Here is an 18,882-nt window from a genome sequence, read left to right on the forward strand (position 1 = left end):
TCTTAGAAACTACTAGTCACTCAGTGATCAATAATAATGTTGTAGAAAAAACTGAATTCTTTTCACATGACCAGGAAAGTTTAGGCTCACAGACACTTTGAAGGGTGAGGGGGAGCGGAATTTATTGGGTGAAAAGGAAAAAAACTCAGCAAAGCCAGAGGGGTTCCTGTTAACAGGCCCCCATCTCACAGACTGAATGCCAGGTTACCACACAGGAACAGGAGAGGCCTAGCTCCTCCCCCCTCCAAAAGGTGCAGTGCGAACTTCCCCAAGGCCCCACCCTGTCCTCCCAGTGTGCAGGTGGGCATTATTCAGAAAGAATCAGTCGGGGGAGTGGGGGGAAAGGGCAGGCCTCATCCAGGACAGGCAGTCCTGTTCATCAGCCTACAGTCTGTTTTAGGCTTGAACGTGGGGTTTCTCTGGGGGTCGCGGGGTCAGGGGCCCTTGGCTGCCTCCTCTCTCTATCAATAATTTATATCACATATGGGTATGTGGCAACGGTGAGGAGGGTTTCAAGTAAACTTTTATTAATACATTATTATTGTTATTGTTAATAAGCATAAATTTGGAAATAATTTGTGAGTTTTTTTTCACATCAGTGGGATCACTGCAAAGTTTTTTTTTGTGAAAATACAGCTCCTTTCTCTTGCATGCATTCTAATATGCCTTTTTGAGAAGGAAAGAAAGGGATAGAATTAAAGTTAGGCCACTGAAAATTCTTGTGGCTCCAGTTTACAAACTTCATGAGTGTGGGGGGAAGACATAGACAAAGAGAATCGCTGATTTCGTTCACTTTCTTAAATTTTCAGGTAAAGAATTGAGGCTCGAGATGGCAAATAACCTTCCCAAGGCCATTGTTTATTCCTAAATCTGGGCTGAACTAGGACTACAATTCAAATATTTAAAGGCACTGCTCTTTTCATTTCATTGCTTGTATTACTTTGATCCCTTCAAATTGATCAAGTTGGCCAATCTACCTTTGCCTAATATCCTTTTTTAGGTACAGCCAGAATATCTCAGTAAAGAGAAAAAACATACACGAGAAAATATGCCTTAGCTCTTGTATTAATGCCAGGTTAAAGAAACATAAAAATCTCAGCCATAAGGCCCATTGGTCCCCTCTTATGTCTCCAGAAGTTAAAGTCTTTATCTCAAATTGTCCATGGGGATCAGAGTATCATTTAACACTGAATTTTTTCCTACTCTGGCAAAATCAGTTTCTGACTGACCACATTTTACTCAAATCAAGCACTTTCTCTTCCAATAAAATACAATTATACCAGGAAATACATCCAAGTCTCTCCCACCCCCCAGTTTACCAGAGTTGGAAAATGCAGACACTAGCAATGAAAGGTTTCATTCTGCAAGTAGCAAATACTCTTCCATTTTGTAGCTAGGAAGATATTTGGGTAAAGTTAATACAAGGATCTCTTATTACCTTGGCTTAGCTTTTTAGCATTCAGTGATTTGGGGTTAAGAAATCTCTGTAATTATTTTTTCAAGGAATAAAATGAATATAAGGAACTAGACTTGCCTTTTTCAAGGGCTCTGGCTCTGACCAGACTGCAGTGACAGTTTTGATGGAATATTTGTACGTGCTTCTCATTGTTTCCCACAACATTGTATCCTCCCTCTTATGTGCAGCCTGAATAATAATAATGTGGTTTATGTCTGGTGTACCAAGATTTCTTGTTTACTCTGATTTACTTCTTGTATGCTTTGGTACAAGAAAAGCAAGCATTTTACAGGAGACTCGAATAATGCATTTGGCCCTGGTTCTGGTGCTTGTGAACCAGAGCAGGCTGCCTCCTATTGAAGAATGAGGTCTCTAGGGGGAACTTAATAGCCATTGATGCCAGCAGTCTTACCTGGCTAATTCAAGTGTGGCTTTATCACCCAAAAGCAAGAAAATGCTTGATACAGACCAGAAAAAAAAAGGAGGCTTGTGTCAGAACTGTTTTAACGTGGTACAATTGTGGAACTCTTCTAATTTTTATGTAGCTTAGGAAAGAGGTGTGGCAACTCCATTTTGGAGCCAGGGGAGGTCTATGAGGAGACAGTAAACAGGATAGGAATTTAAACTGGGACCGTTGTATTTGCTTTCCTTCCAGTGGTAAATTTCCCTGGTTAGTTCTTGATATCTATGAAAAACAGCTCTTTTTCCCAAGCTAACATTTCCTGCCCCACCTCGTGGATGGAATTGAGAAAGGTGGTGACTACTCCAATGATTTTTCAGTGGTATAAACAGCATAACCCCCCCTCACTAGCTGTGGTGGAAGTTTTTTTTTTTTTTTTGAGACGAAGTCTTGCTCTGTCGCCCAGGCTAGAGTGCAACGGCGCGATCTCAGCTCACCACAACCTCTGCTTCCAGAGTTCAAGTGATTCTCCTGCCTCAGCCTCCTGAGTAGCTGGGATTACAGGCGTCCGCCACCATGCCCAGCTAATTTTTGCATTTTTAGTAGAGATGAGGTTTCACCATGTTGGTCAGGCTGGTCTCAAACTCCTGACCTCAGGTGATCCACCTGCCTCAGCCTCCCAAAGTGCTGGGATTACAAGCATGAGCCACCGCACCCGGCCAGCCGTGGTGCAATTTTAAAAGAAATTCTAGTTAATCACTCAAGCCCTCAGATGCTGGTATGATCAGATAGATATATAGTATCTACCTCTCTACCGCTTTTGTCCCCAAGAACCCTGACAACTTATTCTGCCCAAAAGGAGTTTGTGGCAAGAAAGAACCAAAGTATCAGTGTAGTCCACTATTACTGTACTTCCAGTTCAGCCTTCATGGTGGTATGAGCAAACATTGGCCCTATAAGGTGTACTTGCCAGTTTTCCAGGTTTTGGCCCTTGACTCATAGTGCTGTGCTTAGGATCCAAGATTAGTCCACTCTTGTTTCACATACATATGTCCAATCATTGTTCACAGTAGTGCAAATACTATACCAGAGTGGTGGTGTTCTAGGGGATTTCAGCTTTAGCAGCACACTAGGCCACAGTCAATTGTCCTCCATGATTTTCAGGCCTTGTGTTCAGCCTGGGCCATACCGTATATTTGCTCTTCCCTCAACATAAATTTTGTCTTTTTTTTTTTTTTTTCTGAGATGGAGTTTCCCTCTTGTTGCCCAGGCTGGAGTGCAATGGCACCATCTTGGCTCACTGCAACCTCTCCCTCCCGGGTTCAAGTGATTCTCCTGCCTCAGCCTCCCGAGTAGCTGGGATTACAGGCCCTTGCCACCATGCCCAGCTAATTTTTTTATTTTTAGTAGAGACGGGGTTTCATCATATTGGTCAGGCTGGTCTCGAACTCCTGACGTCAGGTGATCCGCCTGCTTCAGCCTCCCAAAGTGCTGGGATTACAGGCATAAGCCACCACACCTGGCTGAAGTGATGTTTTTTAAAAGGCATTCATTTTAAATTTTGACATTGTGAATAATCAAAGTGCACTGTTTTCTCTCCTCCATGCCTGGCCTGTGTCTTTTCTTATCATCAGAACTTGGTCAGGATGTTGAAAATCCATCATGACAAATCTTTTTATATTCATCCCAGAAATCTGCTGGGAATTAATTCTTTCTTTTGTTTTTTTGTTTTTGAGACGGAGTTTCGCTCTTGTCACCCAAGCTAGAGTGCAATGGCGCGATCTCAGCTTACTGCAACCTCTGCCTCCCGGGTTTCAGCGATTCTCCTGCCCCAGCCTCCCAAGGAGTAGCTGGGATTACAGGTGCCTGCCACCACGCCCAGCTAATTTTTATATTTTTAGTAGAGACGGGGTTTCACCATGTTGGCCAGGCTGGTCTAGAACTCCTGACCTCAAGTGATCCGCCAGCCTCGTCCTCCCAAAGTGCTGGGATTACAGGTGTGAGCCACTATGCCCGGCCTGAATTCTTTCTTATACAAATTGATTTACTTTTGCCCTAACGACCTACTATCATTTATTCATTTACTTAAGGAATATTTATTGAATGACTACTATATTCCAAGCACTGTACTAAGCACTGGGTATATATTAGTGAATAAAACAGGAAAGGTCCCTGCTATTTGTGGATCATATGTAATCCAGTGAGAAGTGTAAAAGTAGCAATAAATAAACACATAAATATATATTGAAATTGTGATAAGTATTACAAACAAAATGAAGGTAAAGTGAAGACTACTTAGACAGTAGAGTCAGGAAAGGAATCTCTTAGGAGGTGATATTTAAGCTTACAGCCTGAGAATGAGAAGGAGCCAGCTTTGAGAGTTGAGGAGAGAGTGTTCTGGACAAAGGGAATGGTATATCAGAGTCCTGTGATGGGAAAGCTTTTGGAGTACAGGCAGCCCCTCCTTTGCGAGATCCCAATGTGCACAAATTTCAATTACCACAGTTTAGTTAATAACACTAGGCCACTATGAACACAGTTCAAATTTCAGTCAACATGGCATATTAATTATGAGTAATTCATAAAGCAAAACTTCATTGCTAACTCTTCAGTCTACAAATCACCATGTAAATAACACATACACAGCACATCATGGTCAGTGACCAATTACATCACTTCTTTCAAAGTCTGTTGGTGATTGGTCACTGTGCATCTGTCATTCAGTTTGCATACAGACAGCAAAGAGTATATAGCTGTGCTGCCTCCTTTTCTCCCAGTGATAAACCCATGGGCATTTTACAAAAATGGATAATGACAGTGCAGTACATGAAAGTGCAGCAGAGAAATAAAAAGTGACTTTGGGAGGCTGAGGCGGGTGGATCACCTGAGGTCAGGAGTTGAAGACCAGCCTGGTCAACATGGTGAAACCCCGTTTCTACTAAAAAATACAAAAATTAGCCGGGCGTGGTGGCAGACGCCTGTAATCCCAGCTACTCGGGAGGCTTAGGCAGGAGAATCGCTTGAACCTGGGAGACAGATGTTGCAGTGAGCTGAGATTGCACCACTGCACTCCAGCCTGGGCGACAGAGCGAGACTCCGTTAAAAAAAAAAAAAGTGATAGCAGTGGAAGTTAAATTTGGATTGAATGTCAATCGAGTTATGGAAGAAACAGCTGACTATGTGATTGTTACCCTGCTGCTGTTTGAGAGGCTGTAGATATACAGCCAGAGGAACTTAATGAAGACAAAGTTATTGACATAACTGCAGAAAGTGGTTGTGACAAAAAGGATGAAGATGTCCCAGGGGAAGTAACACCAGCAAAACACTTCACATTAAAGGAACTCTCAGAGATATTACACAGCATTCAAAGTGCAAAGGAAAATGTTGAAAGTTTATTCAAACTTAGAAAGAATTATGACAGTTTACCAAAACATAGAAAAGATGCTTGCTCTATATCATAAGTTCTATGATGAGAAAGCAAGCACTGTTCAAATTACTCTTGATAAAGTTTTTACAAGGAAATAAAGCACTATAATTCTCAATGCTTCTAATGTTTTAAATTACATTGTACTAAAAAATACATCAGTTTTACTATTTTTCACTTCCCTACACATTTATAACTGACAATAAAAGTTTTTAATGTTCTGACAATTTTTTAAAAGTCACAGAACAATTACAATTTTCCCACTAAATATTAAGGTTACTTTATATGGCTTCAGATTTAATGGCTATTCACAGTCCCACACACTACCATGCAAATTAAAAACTGCCTGTGTTTAAAAAAAGAAACAACTTTGGAGGACATTATGCTAAGTGAAATAAGCCATGAAGGACAAATACTATATGATTTCACTTATATAAGAATCAAAAATAGCCAAACTCATAGATCTAATTTAAAACATCAGACAATACTGGTTGTCAGAAGTTGGGAGTGGGGGAAATGGGGAGTTTTTCTATGGATCTAAACTTTCGATTATTCTAGATGAATAAATTCTAGAGGTCTGCTGTGCAACATAGTGCCTATAGTTAACAATATGGTGTTGTGCAGTTCAAAATTTGTTAGGAGACTAGATCTCATGTTAAGTGTCCTTACTGCAAAACCAAGCAGCAAACAAAAACACAAAGGGGCACAAGGAAACTCTGGGGTGGGGGAAGGTTATCTGCTAACATTTATTGGAGATGTGATTCAAGGGCAGCAAGAGTGAGGGCAGCATTATCAGCTGCTGCCACGGAAAGTCTAGAGTCAGAAAGAGAGATTTTTCCAATCACTTGTAATCCAAGGGACAAATATTGAAATAAAGTTTCTGTTCTATATACATTTGAAAATCAAAGGCCTTGACAAAAAGGAAAGGTTCAAGCAGGATGTTTGTGTGTTCTTTCTACCTTTATATTCAAATCTTCCGTCAGTGGAGAAATAGAAACAGCAGCATCTCACAATGCAAACCCACAGCAGAACATTAACCCTAACCCTAACTACAAGCTTAATTTCACCTCCAACTTAGAAGCTTCTAATTATGTAGGACAAAAGCTGAGGAAGCCCCAGAAACTTGTTACTTTCTCCAGTCTGTCTTCTATTGGGGATAATAAGAACTGGAAGTTGGAGCTTTTGGAGTAGTAAAAGGTAAGGTATTGTTGGTCCTCCTCTTTCCTGTTTCCTTTTATGGAAACTGGGGAGAAAAAATTTAGTCCTTTGCAAAATTTTCATTTCCACTTCTATTTCTCTGAGATTCAACAGGAACAACACAATTCTAAGATCTATGACATTCTCTTAAATAAAGCCTGTAGTCTTGTGAGCATTGAGAAGTAAGAGGATACAACAAAATCCCGCAGAGGCTGAGAATAGAGGACCATATTGAATCCTTTAAGTATAGCAGTTTGGAGACTCAGCTTTTGTGGGCTCCAAAATAACCAGTAGTCTGAGCTTGAACTCAAGACAAAAAATTGAAGGCCTCAAAATTAGTTCATGAGTGGTTTTTCCTGTGGTTGGTGGATGTGAGTTCAACAGCTATAGTTCAAATTCCTTGAAACAGAGGGAGTGGGGTTTTCCAGCAAAGTATTCTTCCCCTTTTAAAATAATATTAGAGGAAGTCTTAAGCCAAGGAATATTAATGTGTTATTGTAAGACATGGAGTCAAGAAGGTTTATCTTCTGTAATTTTATGTTGCTTGGATCTTATTCCAGAAGAAAAATATTTTCAAATCTGCCCTAACTGTGAATTGAGAAAGATTAAGCTGCTGTGCCTTCATTTCAGGCCACATATGCAAATCTGTTTTACAATCCCCAGAAGAAGATTTCAGTTGACCCTGAAAAATGCATGACTATTAGTCAGTGTTTACTCTTTAACATTATCAGTACTTGGTATTCCAAGTGTTGCTTAATATTATCACTAATTAATATTATCAGAAGAAAACACATAACCAAAATTTGTGTGTAAATACAAATTTTCTGCCTAAATGCCTTGCTTCCAAAGTTATCAAATTGCTGACTATGATGGAGATCTTAGGCACAGTTGTGTAAGCATTTTACTAGGGTTTCAGTAGAAGGAAGAAAATGAAGGGCTGTCTAGAAACTTCTTTAGCCAGCAAAATGTCTTTGTATATCTACAAACTTATTTTTAAAATATTTGGTTCTTTGCCGGGCGTGGTGGCTTATGTGCTGTAATCCCAGCACATTGGGAGGCTGAGGTGGGTGGATCACCTGAGGTCAGGAGTTCAAGACCAGCCTGGCCAACATGGTGAAACCCCGTCTCTACTAAAAATACAACAATTAACTGGGCATGGTGGCACATGCCTGTAGTCTCAGCTACTCGGGAGGCTGAGGCAGGAAAATGTCCTGAACCTGGGAAGCAGAGGTTGCAGTGAGCCAAGATCACACCACTGCACTCCAGCCTGGGCGAGAGAGCGAAACTCCATCTCAAAAAATAAATAAATAAATAAATATAATAAAATATTTGGTTCTTCTTAGTCTAAACTTTTTAAATTTTTATTTTCATTTATGTTTTGTTATATACATAATCTATTAGTATAGCAGCACATATAAACAAATAAAACATACATTATGAATCCATGTTTAAAAGTTTTTACTGTTAGAGGTACGTAATAAAAAGTTGAGGACCACTGCTTTAAAGAAATTTCCATTTGGAGAGCCCATGACTCACATATTTTTAAAAGTCAAAGACAATAATACATCTTTGAAATAGGAATGTTAACTAAAATTTCGTTTCTACATATAAGCTAAAAACAGTAATTTCTATTTGTAGTTGAATATATCATTAATGTCTTAGATTAAATCAGTCAGTTGGCTGGGTGCAGTGGCTCACACCTGTAATCCCAGCACTTTGAGAGGTTGAGGTGGGCAGATCACTTGTGCTCAGGAGTTCGAGATCAGCATGGCCAACATGATGAAACCCCGTCTCTACTAAAAATACAAAAATTAGCCGGGCGTGGTGGCAGGTGCCTGTAATCCCAGCTACTCAGGAGGCTGAGGCACAAGAATTGCTTCAACCCAGGAGGTGGAGGCTGCAATGAGCCGAGATCGCGTCACTGTACTCCAATCTGGGTGACAGAGCAAGACTCCATCTCAAAAAAAAAAAAAAAAAAAAAAATCAGCAATCAACCAATTAGCCAACCAACCGACAAACTCTCAATCCTTATGGAAATTCTCTTCCCTACTAACTAGACCTCTGAAGGGCTCAGTCTCACAAAATGTCTACCGAAAAATATCTATTCACCCACTGAACATTAAATGAACCAATCAACTGTGCAAGAAACATATGTAGTGCAATATTCACTTGTCTAAATTACTGACATCATGCAGTGGAAACAACAAATTGAGTGAATTTGTGCTTTTCCCACCTATAAGCTTATCACCATTGCAAAAAGGCCTCCATAAATCCCAACAGATGATTAACTCTTCATCCCAAGTTGCACAGGCTCTCTTGTTAGGTTAGAATTAAAGCATGATCATTTTGTGACAGTTATTTTACTTCTAGTAAAATTAATGTTTAGTACACGTGGTGAACCACAATTTGCCTTTGGCTATTTATAATTTCGAATGGTAGAAAATACCAATTATTGTTAAACACAGATAACACTGGGAATGATGAGAGAAAAATGATGTCCATTTTATAGAATGATTACCGCAAATAACAGTTATTGTTGTCACAATATAACAAAATGTTAAAATCGATCTTTTTTGGTTTTGGTTTCTGCCCAGGCCCAGTAGGTACTGATTCTTCCCTCATTCTAAAGTGAGATGCTAGACCACTAAAAATGGAATTGCAAAGGAAATAGACAAAATTTAGTTTGGAATCCCTTGGTTACCACCTTCAGCTTATCAAATGTGTTGCAGAAACTAAGAGAAGGGTTGGAAATTAGAAGATAATTTATAGAGAGTGTTTCTATTGTGTATCATGTGCCCCCTCCCCCATGAAGGGGATACTCTTCCTTCACTTCAAGCCCAAGAAAATGGCTCCACTAGGGCCCACAGTAAACTGATGTCAGGACGATACCTGAGATATTTAAAGTAAGAAAGACAGGCTAGTTAGCTGTTCTGATAGCAGAACAAGATGGAGTCTATACCAGGATGGACCTGACACTTGTTAGAGCAAAGAACATGGAGACCTTCTCATGAACCAATAGGGAATGAGAAAAAAAGACCTAGCGTGGTATTGTTTCAGATCATGACCAAGAGACCTCCTGGAGGGGTGGGGGAAATCTCAGCAAAATAGAGGCTGGATGTGTTCCCTTGGATGCCAGAGGAAATGTAATTGTCTGCATCAAAGACTGCTATGAGAAATTCCTAATGATAAGGGGGGGTTCTCCAAAGGACCTCCAAAAACACACCATAAGAGAGTCAGGTGTTGGAGACACCTGCACCAATGCTAGATTGCTAGAGCAGAACCAGGCTTTTGCTGGCTCTTAACTCCTCACCTTCCCTTGGCTTCACTTAGAGGAACTGAAAGTAAGGAAACAGAGGAAATAGCACATTGGCCCCTCTTTCCCCATAGAGGAGGCCAGCTTTAATCAGGCATAAGCTGGAAGGGAAAAGGTGTTAACCTGCAGCAAATTTCTTAAGGTTTTTTTTAAATCACTATTATTATTATTATATTTTTGTTACATGTTATTTTACTGAGACTCTTTGAGGTAGTAAAATAAGCAGAGAGCTTTTTGTATTTTTCTGAGTTAGTAGAAAAGCTACAGCGTCCATTGTATTTTCATCCAGGGATAAAAAGAACAAGCTCCAAGAACAGATTTGAAGGGCAGTAGGGGGAAAATACGAAATTATTTTCTACTGTGCATTACAAATGCTGCTTGTACAGCCTAATGATTTTAATAATAATAGCTAAAAGTTATCAAATACTTATTATATTCCAGACAATGTCTGCTTTACATGTATTAAATAATTTTATCGTCACAACAACTCTATAAGATTATTATAGTAATTTTCTAGGTGAGAAATTTAGAAGCAGAGAGTGGGTAAGTAAATTGCCCTAGGTTGTGTGACTAGTAAGTGACAAAGCCACTCATGTGGCTATTTCAAGCAAATAAGAATTCAATCTCTTTTCACAAGTTCTTTTTTTTTTTCTGTCAAACATCCAAAATAGTGGACATATAAAATATAAACCAAGGCCATATCAAATTTCAACGCATTAACACTTTGCAGAGACACATGAGGTTATATGTGATTTGCTGTGCTTTATCAAGAATAAGAAGATAAAGCATTTGCTATGCTTTATCAAGAGGCCGAGGCAGGCGGATCACTTGAGCTCAGGAGTTCGAGACCAGCCTGGTCACCATGGAGAAACCCCGTCTCTAGTAAAAATACAAAAATTCGCCAGGCTTGGTGGCATGTGCTTGTAGTTTCAGCTACTTGGGTGGCTGAGGCAGGAGAATCGCTTGAACCTGGGAGGCAGAGGCTGCAGTGAACTGAGATTGTGCCACACTCCAGCCTGGGCCACAGAGTGAGAACCTGTCTCAAAAAAAAAAAAAAAAAGAATGCTTTATCAACAATAAAACAATGAATCACCATAGTACATGGGTCTTTTCTGAAATACATATTTCTCCCTTTTAAATCTCTTTTTATAGGTGTGGACAACCACTACAAAATAAAGTGCAGCTGAAGGGCCGTGACCTTCTCACTCTAAAAAACTTTACCGGAGAAGAAATTAAATATATGCTATGGCTATCAGCAGATCTGAAATTTAGGATAAAACAGAAAGGAGAGGTATGTAACATTTTCTTTTTACGTTCCATTACTACCAGTCCGCCTTTTTAAAGGCAGCCTTCTCAAAGGAAGAGGGAAAAAATACATTAAAATTCTTAAACAGTAGCTAAGTAATGAAACCTCACAGTCAAGGTAATTGATTATCATGGAGCATACAGGCATACAAAAAAGCATAAAAATCAGTTATTGAATGACAAGTCATTGCACTTTCTTCACGTGGAATGCTGAAATTCATTATTAACTGGATCGAACCTAAGAAATCATTTGTCTGAAAAGCATTTATTTATTTATTTATTTATTTATTTATTTATTGAGATGGAGTCTTGCTCTGTTGCCCAGGCTGGAGTGCATTGGCGTGATCTTGGCTCACTGCAACTTCTGCCTCCCGGGTTCAAGCAATTCTCCTGCCTCAGCCTCCCAAGTAGCTGGGATTACAGATGCATACCACCACACCTGGCTAATTTTTGTATTTTTAGTAGAGATGGAGTTTCACCATGTTGGCCAGGCTGGTCTCAAACTCTTGACCTCAAGTGATCCGCCCACCTTGGCATCCCAAAGTGCTGGGATCACAGGCGTGAGCCACTGTGCCTGGCCAAGATTTTATTTTTATACCCCTTTTCTTTTCTCTGTGTATTTTCTATCAAGTCAAAAATGAAGGCCGGGCGCAGAGGCTCATGCCTGTAATCCCAGCACTTCGGGAGGCCGAGGCAGGCAAATCCCCTGAGGTCGGGAGTTTGAGACCAGCCTGACCAACATGAAGAAACCCTGTCTCTACTAAAAATAAAAAATTAGCCGGGCGTGGTGCCACATGCCTGCAATTCCAGCTACTAGGGAGGCTGAGGCAGGAGAATTGCTTGAACCCAGGAGGCGGAGGTTGCAGTGAGCCAAGATCGCGCCATTGCACTCCAGCCTGGGCAATAAGAGTGAAACTCCACCTAAAAAAAAAGAAGATGATCCTTCTTTTCCCAGTGACAAATTTTAATTTTGGATGCATATCAGATATAGAATCATTAGGATAATGTCAAAAAATTCACAATGATGTGACAGCGTTTTAAAAAGCATTTAGATTAGCAAAGAAACAATTAATGTTATCCAGGTAGGAGAAGAGATGGGATATGGTTCTTAACTATAAGCATAATTCTGCATTTTGAGCAATTTATCTTTGAAAGACAATTAATACAGTAGCTTCATTTAGACTGCTTAATTGTGAAAGCATTTTCGTATTCCAAGCTTGTTCAGCCTTTTTAAAGAGTTGGTTTCAGGTTGAGAAAGTTTGACACGGCTTTGATTTTATCTAGTTGGCTGGCTCTCCAAGCTCCTAAGAAAAACTGAGGACAGGAGTGACCGCAACTGCTGTGGGTTGATGTTCCTATAAAACACCTGAAATAAGAGAAAAGGTCTCCCCAGGCCCAGGCCTATGTTCTTGACACTTTGTGGATGAGGGAGGTTAGCTGGCAGGAATCTATTTGTTCCAGAACTCCTTCTATCGGGAAGCCCATCTACAGAAGAGGAAGGAGGAAGCGCCACACCCCACTTTCAGACTCTCCAGATTGTTTTCAAATGACTTCCAGAAGCAAAGTCTTTGTATTCCCATGAGGATGCATGATGAATGTGTAGCTAAAACACTAGGGCTTCATCATTGATCTAAGTGGAAGTTGTAGTGCCCCATGTTGTAACAGAGTAGCATTTTCCTAGCTGAGAAAACACCTCCAAACCAAACACCTTCGAGGTCATTGAAAACTGAATGGGGATTTCAATAGAGTTAAGTAAGAATGTGGTTCCAGTATGAAATATTAATATATTTTCGAAAAAATTCACGTTGAACCCAGAACAATTAATACTGCTTTCTAATTACATGTCAATAAACTGTGGGAGTTACTGTTCTCTTCCCCCATTTGTATAGTACATAAAAAAAATTTAAATTCACTTTTTTTTTTGAGATGGAATATTGCTCTGTCGCCCAGGCTGGAGTGCAGTGGCAAGATCTTGGCTCATTGTAACCTCCATCTCCCAGGTTCAAGCAATTCTCCTGCCTCAGCCTCTCTAGTAGCTGGGATTATAGGCACCCACCACCACTCCTGGCTAATTTTTTTTTTTTTTGGTATTTTGAGTAGAGATAGGGTTTTGCCATGTTGGCCAGGCTGGTCTCGAACTCCTGACCTCAGGTGATCCACCTGCCTCGGCCTCCCAAAGTGCTGGGATTACAGGCATAAGCCACCACACCTGGCCTAAATTCACTTTTTAAACAATATTTTAAACACTTATTTGGGGGTAGTTATTATTTTCTAATAAAGAATATGTTTTAAGACATAATTTATATATAAGATATATTTTAATTCTATTCTTGTCCTTGATTTATAGTATTTGCCTTTATTGCAAGGGAAGTCCTTAGGCATGATTTTTGAGAAAAGAAGTACTCGAACAAGATTGTCTACAGAAACAGGTAAGTCCACTGCCAAATTCACACTTGTGTTGAAGAGAGGGATCAAGGGTGAAGACTTTGGAGGGGTAACCCGGTACGGGGATTTGTCTGCCTCTAGCAACCACAAAGAAAAAATCATTTTTACTGGGAGCAGCAGTGCAAGCCTGTGAATGAGATTTCCAGTTCTCATAAAAGCTGCAAGCAGAAAAATTAGCTTCATTTATAAGAATTCCACAAGGAACTGAGTAGAAGTTCCATATAACTCTTCATGTTCAGAAAAGAAATGTAGGTGGGCACACATTTTCAGGCCTCGAACTCACGTGGGTAAGAAATGTGTCTATTTTTCTAGCATGTAAAGAACATTTCCTTGTGTGTCTCAATTCTGCTAGATGGTGGAAATTTAATCTTTGCAATGTTAGGCAATCCTCAGTTGTTTTATGGTTTATTTTGTCCATTTTGGGTCTCCTCTCCATTTCCCCACAGTCATGGTTAAATCATGGAGAGTATCTGAATGTCAAGACATGTAGGGGTATGGGGATCTGGTCCTTGGTCATTAGAACATCATCATCAAATATCCATGCTAGGTTCTGTTGGGACTTCTATATTCCCATTGGATCTTGGCTGTCTCCCACTTACTGCAAGGTTTGCTTCACTCTCATTGAACGACCTCATATTGAGACAACCAAGTATAAAGGGGTCACTGGAGAACGTCCAACCGGCCTGAACATTGGGAGGAGTGCACACGGGGGTGAAGCCTCAGGAAGTTCACACCATTTGCGCGGGGAAGAGCTGGCCTCTCCTGTTCCGAGGTGGAAACTGGGATTCAATCTGAGAGGCGGGAAGACAACTAGCAGGACTCTTGCTCTGCTGAGAGTCCCTGTTTTCCTTTTTTTTTCCTTTTCACCCGATAAACCCTGCTCTTCTCACCCTTCAAAGTGTCTGTGAGCCTAATATTTCATGGTTTTGTGACAACGACTCCATTACAACAATATATCTCTTGGTTTCATTCTCTCAACCTCTTAGCAGCTCTCCAAGACACATTAGGCACAGAGGTACTACAAGGCTGCCTCTACTCTACTATTCCTTCCTCATGCTGGGTGCCAGGGAGCTCTATAACATTTAGAGGTCTGTCTTAAAAGCAAGACAGGTTGTCTTCAGTTCTGGGATTCTCCAAACTTATGGAGCTTTCCAGCATGCTCCCCATCCTTCAGAAGTTGACCCGGGGAACACATAGCAGAGTACAGTGTCAAAGGTCTATCAATTTTTATTTCTGTTGCTTCTCCTCTCTTGCTTCTCTTCTTCCCCTTTCAGTTCCCAGTATTGGAGGCCAGGAAATAAAGCAGGAGGAAAAACTGGCTCTGACTATCCATGGACTCTTCCAAATTGTGCCTAGAATTCTAGGCTGTTAAGGATATTTTTTTTCCTCAAGCTATTATCTCTGCAGTTTCAAAATGGACACTTTGAAACTCGTAAGCCACAAATTGCCTCTTTTCTTTCTCTCTACATTTCTTTTCTACCAGACCTCACTTGAATCAATAATATGACTGCCCAAATGAGCAATCAGACAGGGTCAAGGAGGAAGTACCACAAACAAAAACATATTGGTTGATATTTCAAATAGATTATTCTACCTTACGAGTATCAGAGCTTTCTAGGGCTTAGAAGCAACCAACTATTACATGTGATTTTTACCTTGCGATGATCAATAATGAAGCTTACCAAATAGATATCAAAAAGAAAGTTCAGGGGGATTAAGCGACTTGCCAAATTCACTCAATTAATACAAATAGCACCAAGATTCAGATCTGAAGCCCACTATTCTTACTAATGCACACTCCTTCCCCCTAAAGAGAAGGAAGGAGGAAGAGGGAAATATATAAGGTGTTAGTCTTTAAAGCCCTAGGAAGAAAACAGATAAGAACGTTTTACTCTTTAAAGCTGGCTGCTATAAGAGATCATGTTGATATCTGACAGATGGTAGGGAAAAAATGAATAAACCAGTCAGCAATTCTCAATTTCTGCTCCCTTTCAGCGCTAGTATTCCATGAGTTCGGTAGAATTTTATTTTATTTCATTTTATCTTGTATATATATATTTTTGTTTTTACTGTTAGTACTTAAGAGAATTGGTCTTTTTTGAAGTCACCAAAATAATTAATTAATACATAGAAATTTCTCAAATTTAAGTGTTTTTAAAAGGTATTTTGCTGAGTTCATGGCATTTCTATGACTTTTCCCTGTTCAAATGTTATGTTTGAAACCAGAATATTTCTGAATAAATGATTGGTTTCACCATTTATAATAATGTGGTAGTTAATCTATTAATAAAAATGAGAGTGACAATTTAATAAGTTTTTGGAGGCAGACCCTGTGCCAGGTGTTCTACATTAATTATGTGTGTTATCTCACTTAATCCTCATGACAACTCTGTGAGAGCAAGACCATTCAGGAAAACAGGCTGAAATGGGGCCAGCAAATGGCTCAAAGGCACGTACCTAATAAATGGCAGACCTAGGATTGGAAGCTATTACTAAATATATATTTTTAAATACCTAATTTAATAAACTAAATCTATTGATTTAATTTAATTATATGGCATGTAATAGCCATGTTTTATTCTAGTAAAATTGTTTCTACCGGTGGCATTAAGCATTTTGTTAAATGATGGTTTTCTATAAAGAAATCCTTAGAAACCTGCTCCAAATCGTAAATAATAACAACAAATAAGTGAAGCAAGGAGCATATGACTGTTAAAACTTATAGTTCATGGAGCATTTGTCATTATCCTCAATAATTGCATATGACATCCTCCCAAACTCAACAGTAGAATCACTCAAAGCGAGTAGCTGCCTTAATTGTTTACAGAAACAGTAAACCCCAATCAAAATCATGACAGAACATTCCTATTGTGAGTATGCGCATCTTAACAGTTGTCCTTTGGTACAATTTTTCAACAAGTACCACCTGTTACTTTGGTGCTTAGAATTAAAATAGGTGTAATTATAACTGTTACTGCCCCAAATCTGTGCCAGCCCCTGAGATGATCCTCACAGGACAGTCCTTGGCAATTCTGTTCCAAGTCTGAGTTTCAGAGCTACATTCACATTCCTACTTATCTCAGGAGACAGAATCAAATTCTCCACCCAACTCTTACCATAGTAATTGTTTATGTGACATATTTATTAAAGTGTAACACACAGACAGAAAAGTGCACATATCATTAAGCGTATAGATCGATGAATTCTTACAGTGAACAAACCATTGTAACTAACACCCAGATAGAGAAACAGAATGGTAGTAGCACCCAGAAGCTTCCCACTACCCTTCATTTCCTTCCAGTCACTACTCCTCATCCACCCAAGGGTAACTATTATCCTGGCTTCTAACATCACAGATTCATTTTGCCTATTTTTGAACTTTATATAAATGGGATCATTCAGCATGTGCTCTTTTGTGTCTGACTTCGTTCGCTCAACGTTATGAGATATATCGATGTAGCTGTGTGTAGTTGTAGATCATTCATGCCTCATCCACTCTTTGTGTGTGCCTGCCTGGCAAACCAGACAATTCTCCTATGAGTCTACCAATGATTATATTCTTTTATAGCAAATGAATTGAGCTGATAGACAGATACATTTATTAATCTCAGCAAATGCAGTAGCTGATAAAAGATGCAAAAGGCATTCTAAGAGATGGTTCTTTTCATTATTTAACATTGGTATTTCACTTTCAAGGTGAAATAGAAACTGGTGTTTTAACAGCTGTTTCAAAATCATCGTCTGTACAAAGACGCCAATGTAAAAATTGTGATACTATTGTGCAATTATAAAAGCCAAGCACAGAGAGGTTAATAACTGCCTTAGTTCTACCAGCAAGGGTCCTTGGATCCCTTATATTTCCAAGGAATGAATTCTATTTATACTCTTTTTTCCAAAGCAGGCAGGGATCTATGGGGAAGTGAAAGAGCAAAATAAGATTTACTTTTATTTTCCCAAACAGAAATTAAGAAATTAGCAGAAGAGGTCGGGCACGGTGGCTCATGCCTGTAATCCCAGCACTTTGGGAGTCCGAGGCAGGGGATCATGAGGTCAGGATATCGAGACCATCCTGGCTAACACAGTGAAACCCCATCTCTACTAAAAATACCAAAAATTAGCCAGGCTTGGTGGCAGGCGCCTGTAGTCCCAGCCACTTGGGAGGCTGAGGCAGGAGAATGGCATGAACCCGGGAGGCGGAGCTTGCAGTGAGCTGAGAACGCGCCACTGCTTCCAGCCTGGGCTACAGAGCAAGACTCCATCTCAAAAAAAAAAAAAAGAAGAAATTAACAGAAGAAACGCTTTGTTCAAAAATAGCTGATGTGAAAGCATAAACAAATGAAACAGGTAAAAGCAGACTTCTCTGGATAAAGGGTGGAGAAAGAGTGGAAGCCCATCTCTCTGTCCTCTTCTCCTTGGCAATGGCAGCTTCTAGTGGCTGCTCAAAACCTCTGATGCCCCTCATAAGCACGTATTACCATCCAGACCTGGTAAACCGGCAAATTCTTGACTTGTGCTTTTGGGCTGGGATCTGAGGCTTCTTTTTGATCTGTGACAAAAATTGCAAAGGCAATTTCTTCTCAGAGGCAGTATTTCCTTCCCATTTAATCTTTTTCATGAACTGCTGAAGTCTTTGGCTCCTGCCTGTACACAGTTTCTGTTACTCTTCTTCCTACCCCTATTTCATAAGTCCAGGCACCGTATGGATCTTCCGTATAGCACAAACAGGGAAGTAGAAGGGCAGCAGATTAATCCTGAGTTGCTATAGCAAAATGACTTATCATCAAAGAAAGTGTGTGACTTGGAATAGACCTACCAGGAGGTCTGAAACTTTGTTTGAAGCCTTCATCCATAGTCCTCAACCCTCAATGGTACTCATACCTGTACTAGGCACTTAGTAGGTGCACAATAAATAATTTTTTGACGAATGTGCAGTATTTATATGTGTTTAGGTGATGTTGCCTGTTTATAAAGAAATTAAGTACTCAAGAGTGATTAGTGATTATAATCACCACTAAACTTCATTACATTGCTTCATAGATAATAGAAATTTCTGTTCTTTCTGTTAGCAAAATGAGAGGCTGTTCACAAATGAGAAGAATGGGTCCTTTCTTCAAATTCCTCCTTTATTCATTCAATGAGTATTCATTAAGCACTTACTATTTGCCAGGTTTTATTCTAGGTGCTTGGGAGTGGTACCTCAGTAGACAAAACAAATGAAAATCCATGCCTTCATAGGGCTTACATTCTAGTGGGTATGCAGACAATAAACAACAGACATAATAAATAAGTGGATGATACAGTATGTTGGAAGATGATAAGTACTCTCAGCAAGGAGAAGAATG

At 39.8% G+C, this 18,882-nt stretch overlaps 1 protein-coding gene across 1 annotated transcript in view; it reads left to right on the top strand.

The window, feature by feature from the left end:
* The window catches only part of OTC (ornithine transcarbamylase), a 99,388-nt gene that overhangs the window by 34,742 nt on the left and 45,764 nt on the right, over positions 1–18,882 (top strand). Inside the window, exons 4-5 of the mRNA XM_009234719.3 lie at positions 10,943–11,081; positions 13,443–13,524. Of these exons, the coding sequence (XP_009232994.1) occupies positions 10,943–11,081; positions 13,443–13,524 (221 nt within the window). The remainder of the gene's footprint in view (positions 1–10,942; positions 11,082–13,442; positions 13,525–18,882) is intronic.

Source organism: Pongo abelii, chromosome X (assembly GCF_028885655.2).
Source record: "Pongo abelii isolate AG06213 chromosome X, NHGRI_mPonAbe1-v2.0_pri, whole genome shotgun sequence".
NCBI classification, from domain to species: domain Eukaryota; kingdom Metazoa; phylum Chordata; class Mammalia; order Primates; family Hominidae; genus Pongo; species Pongo abelii.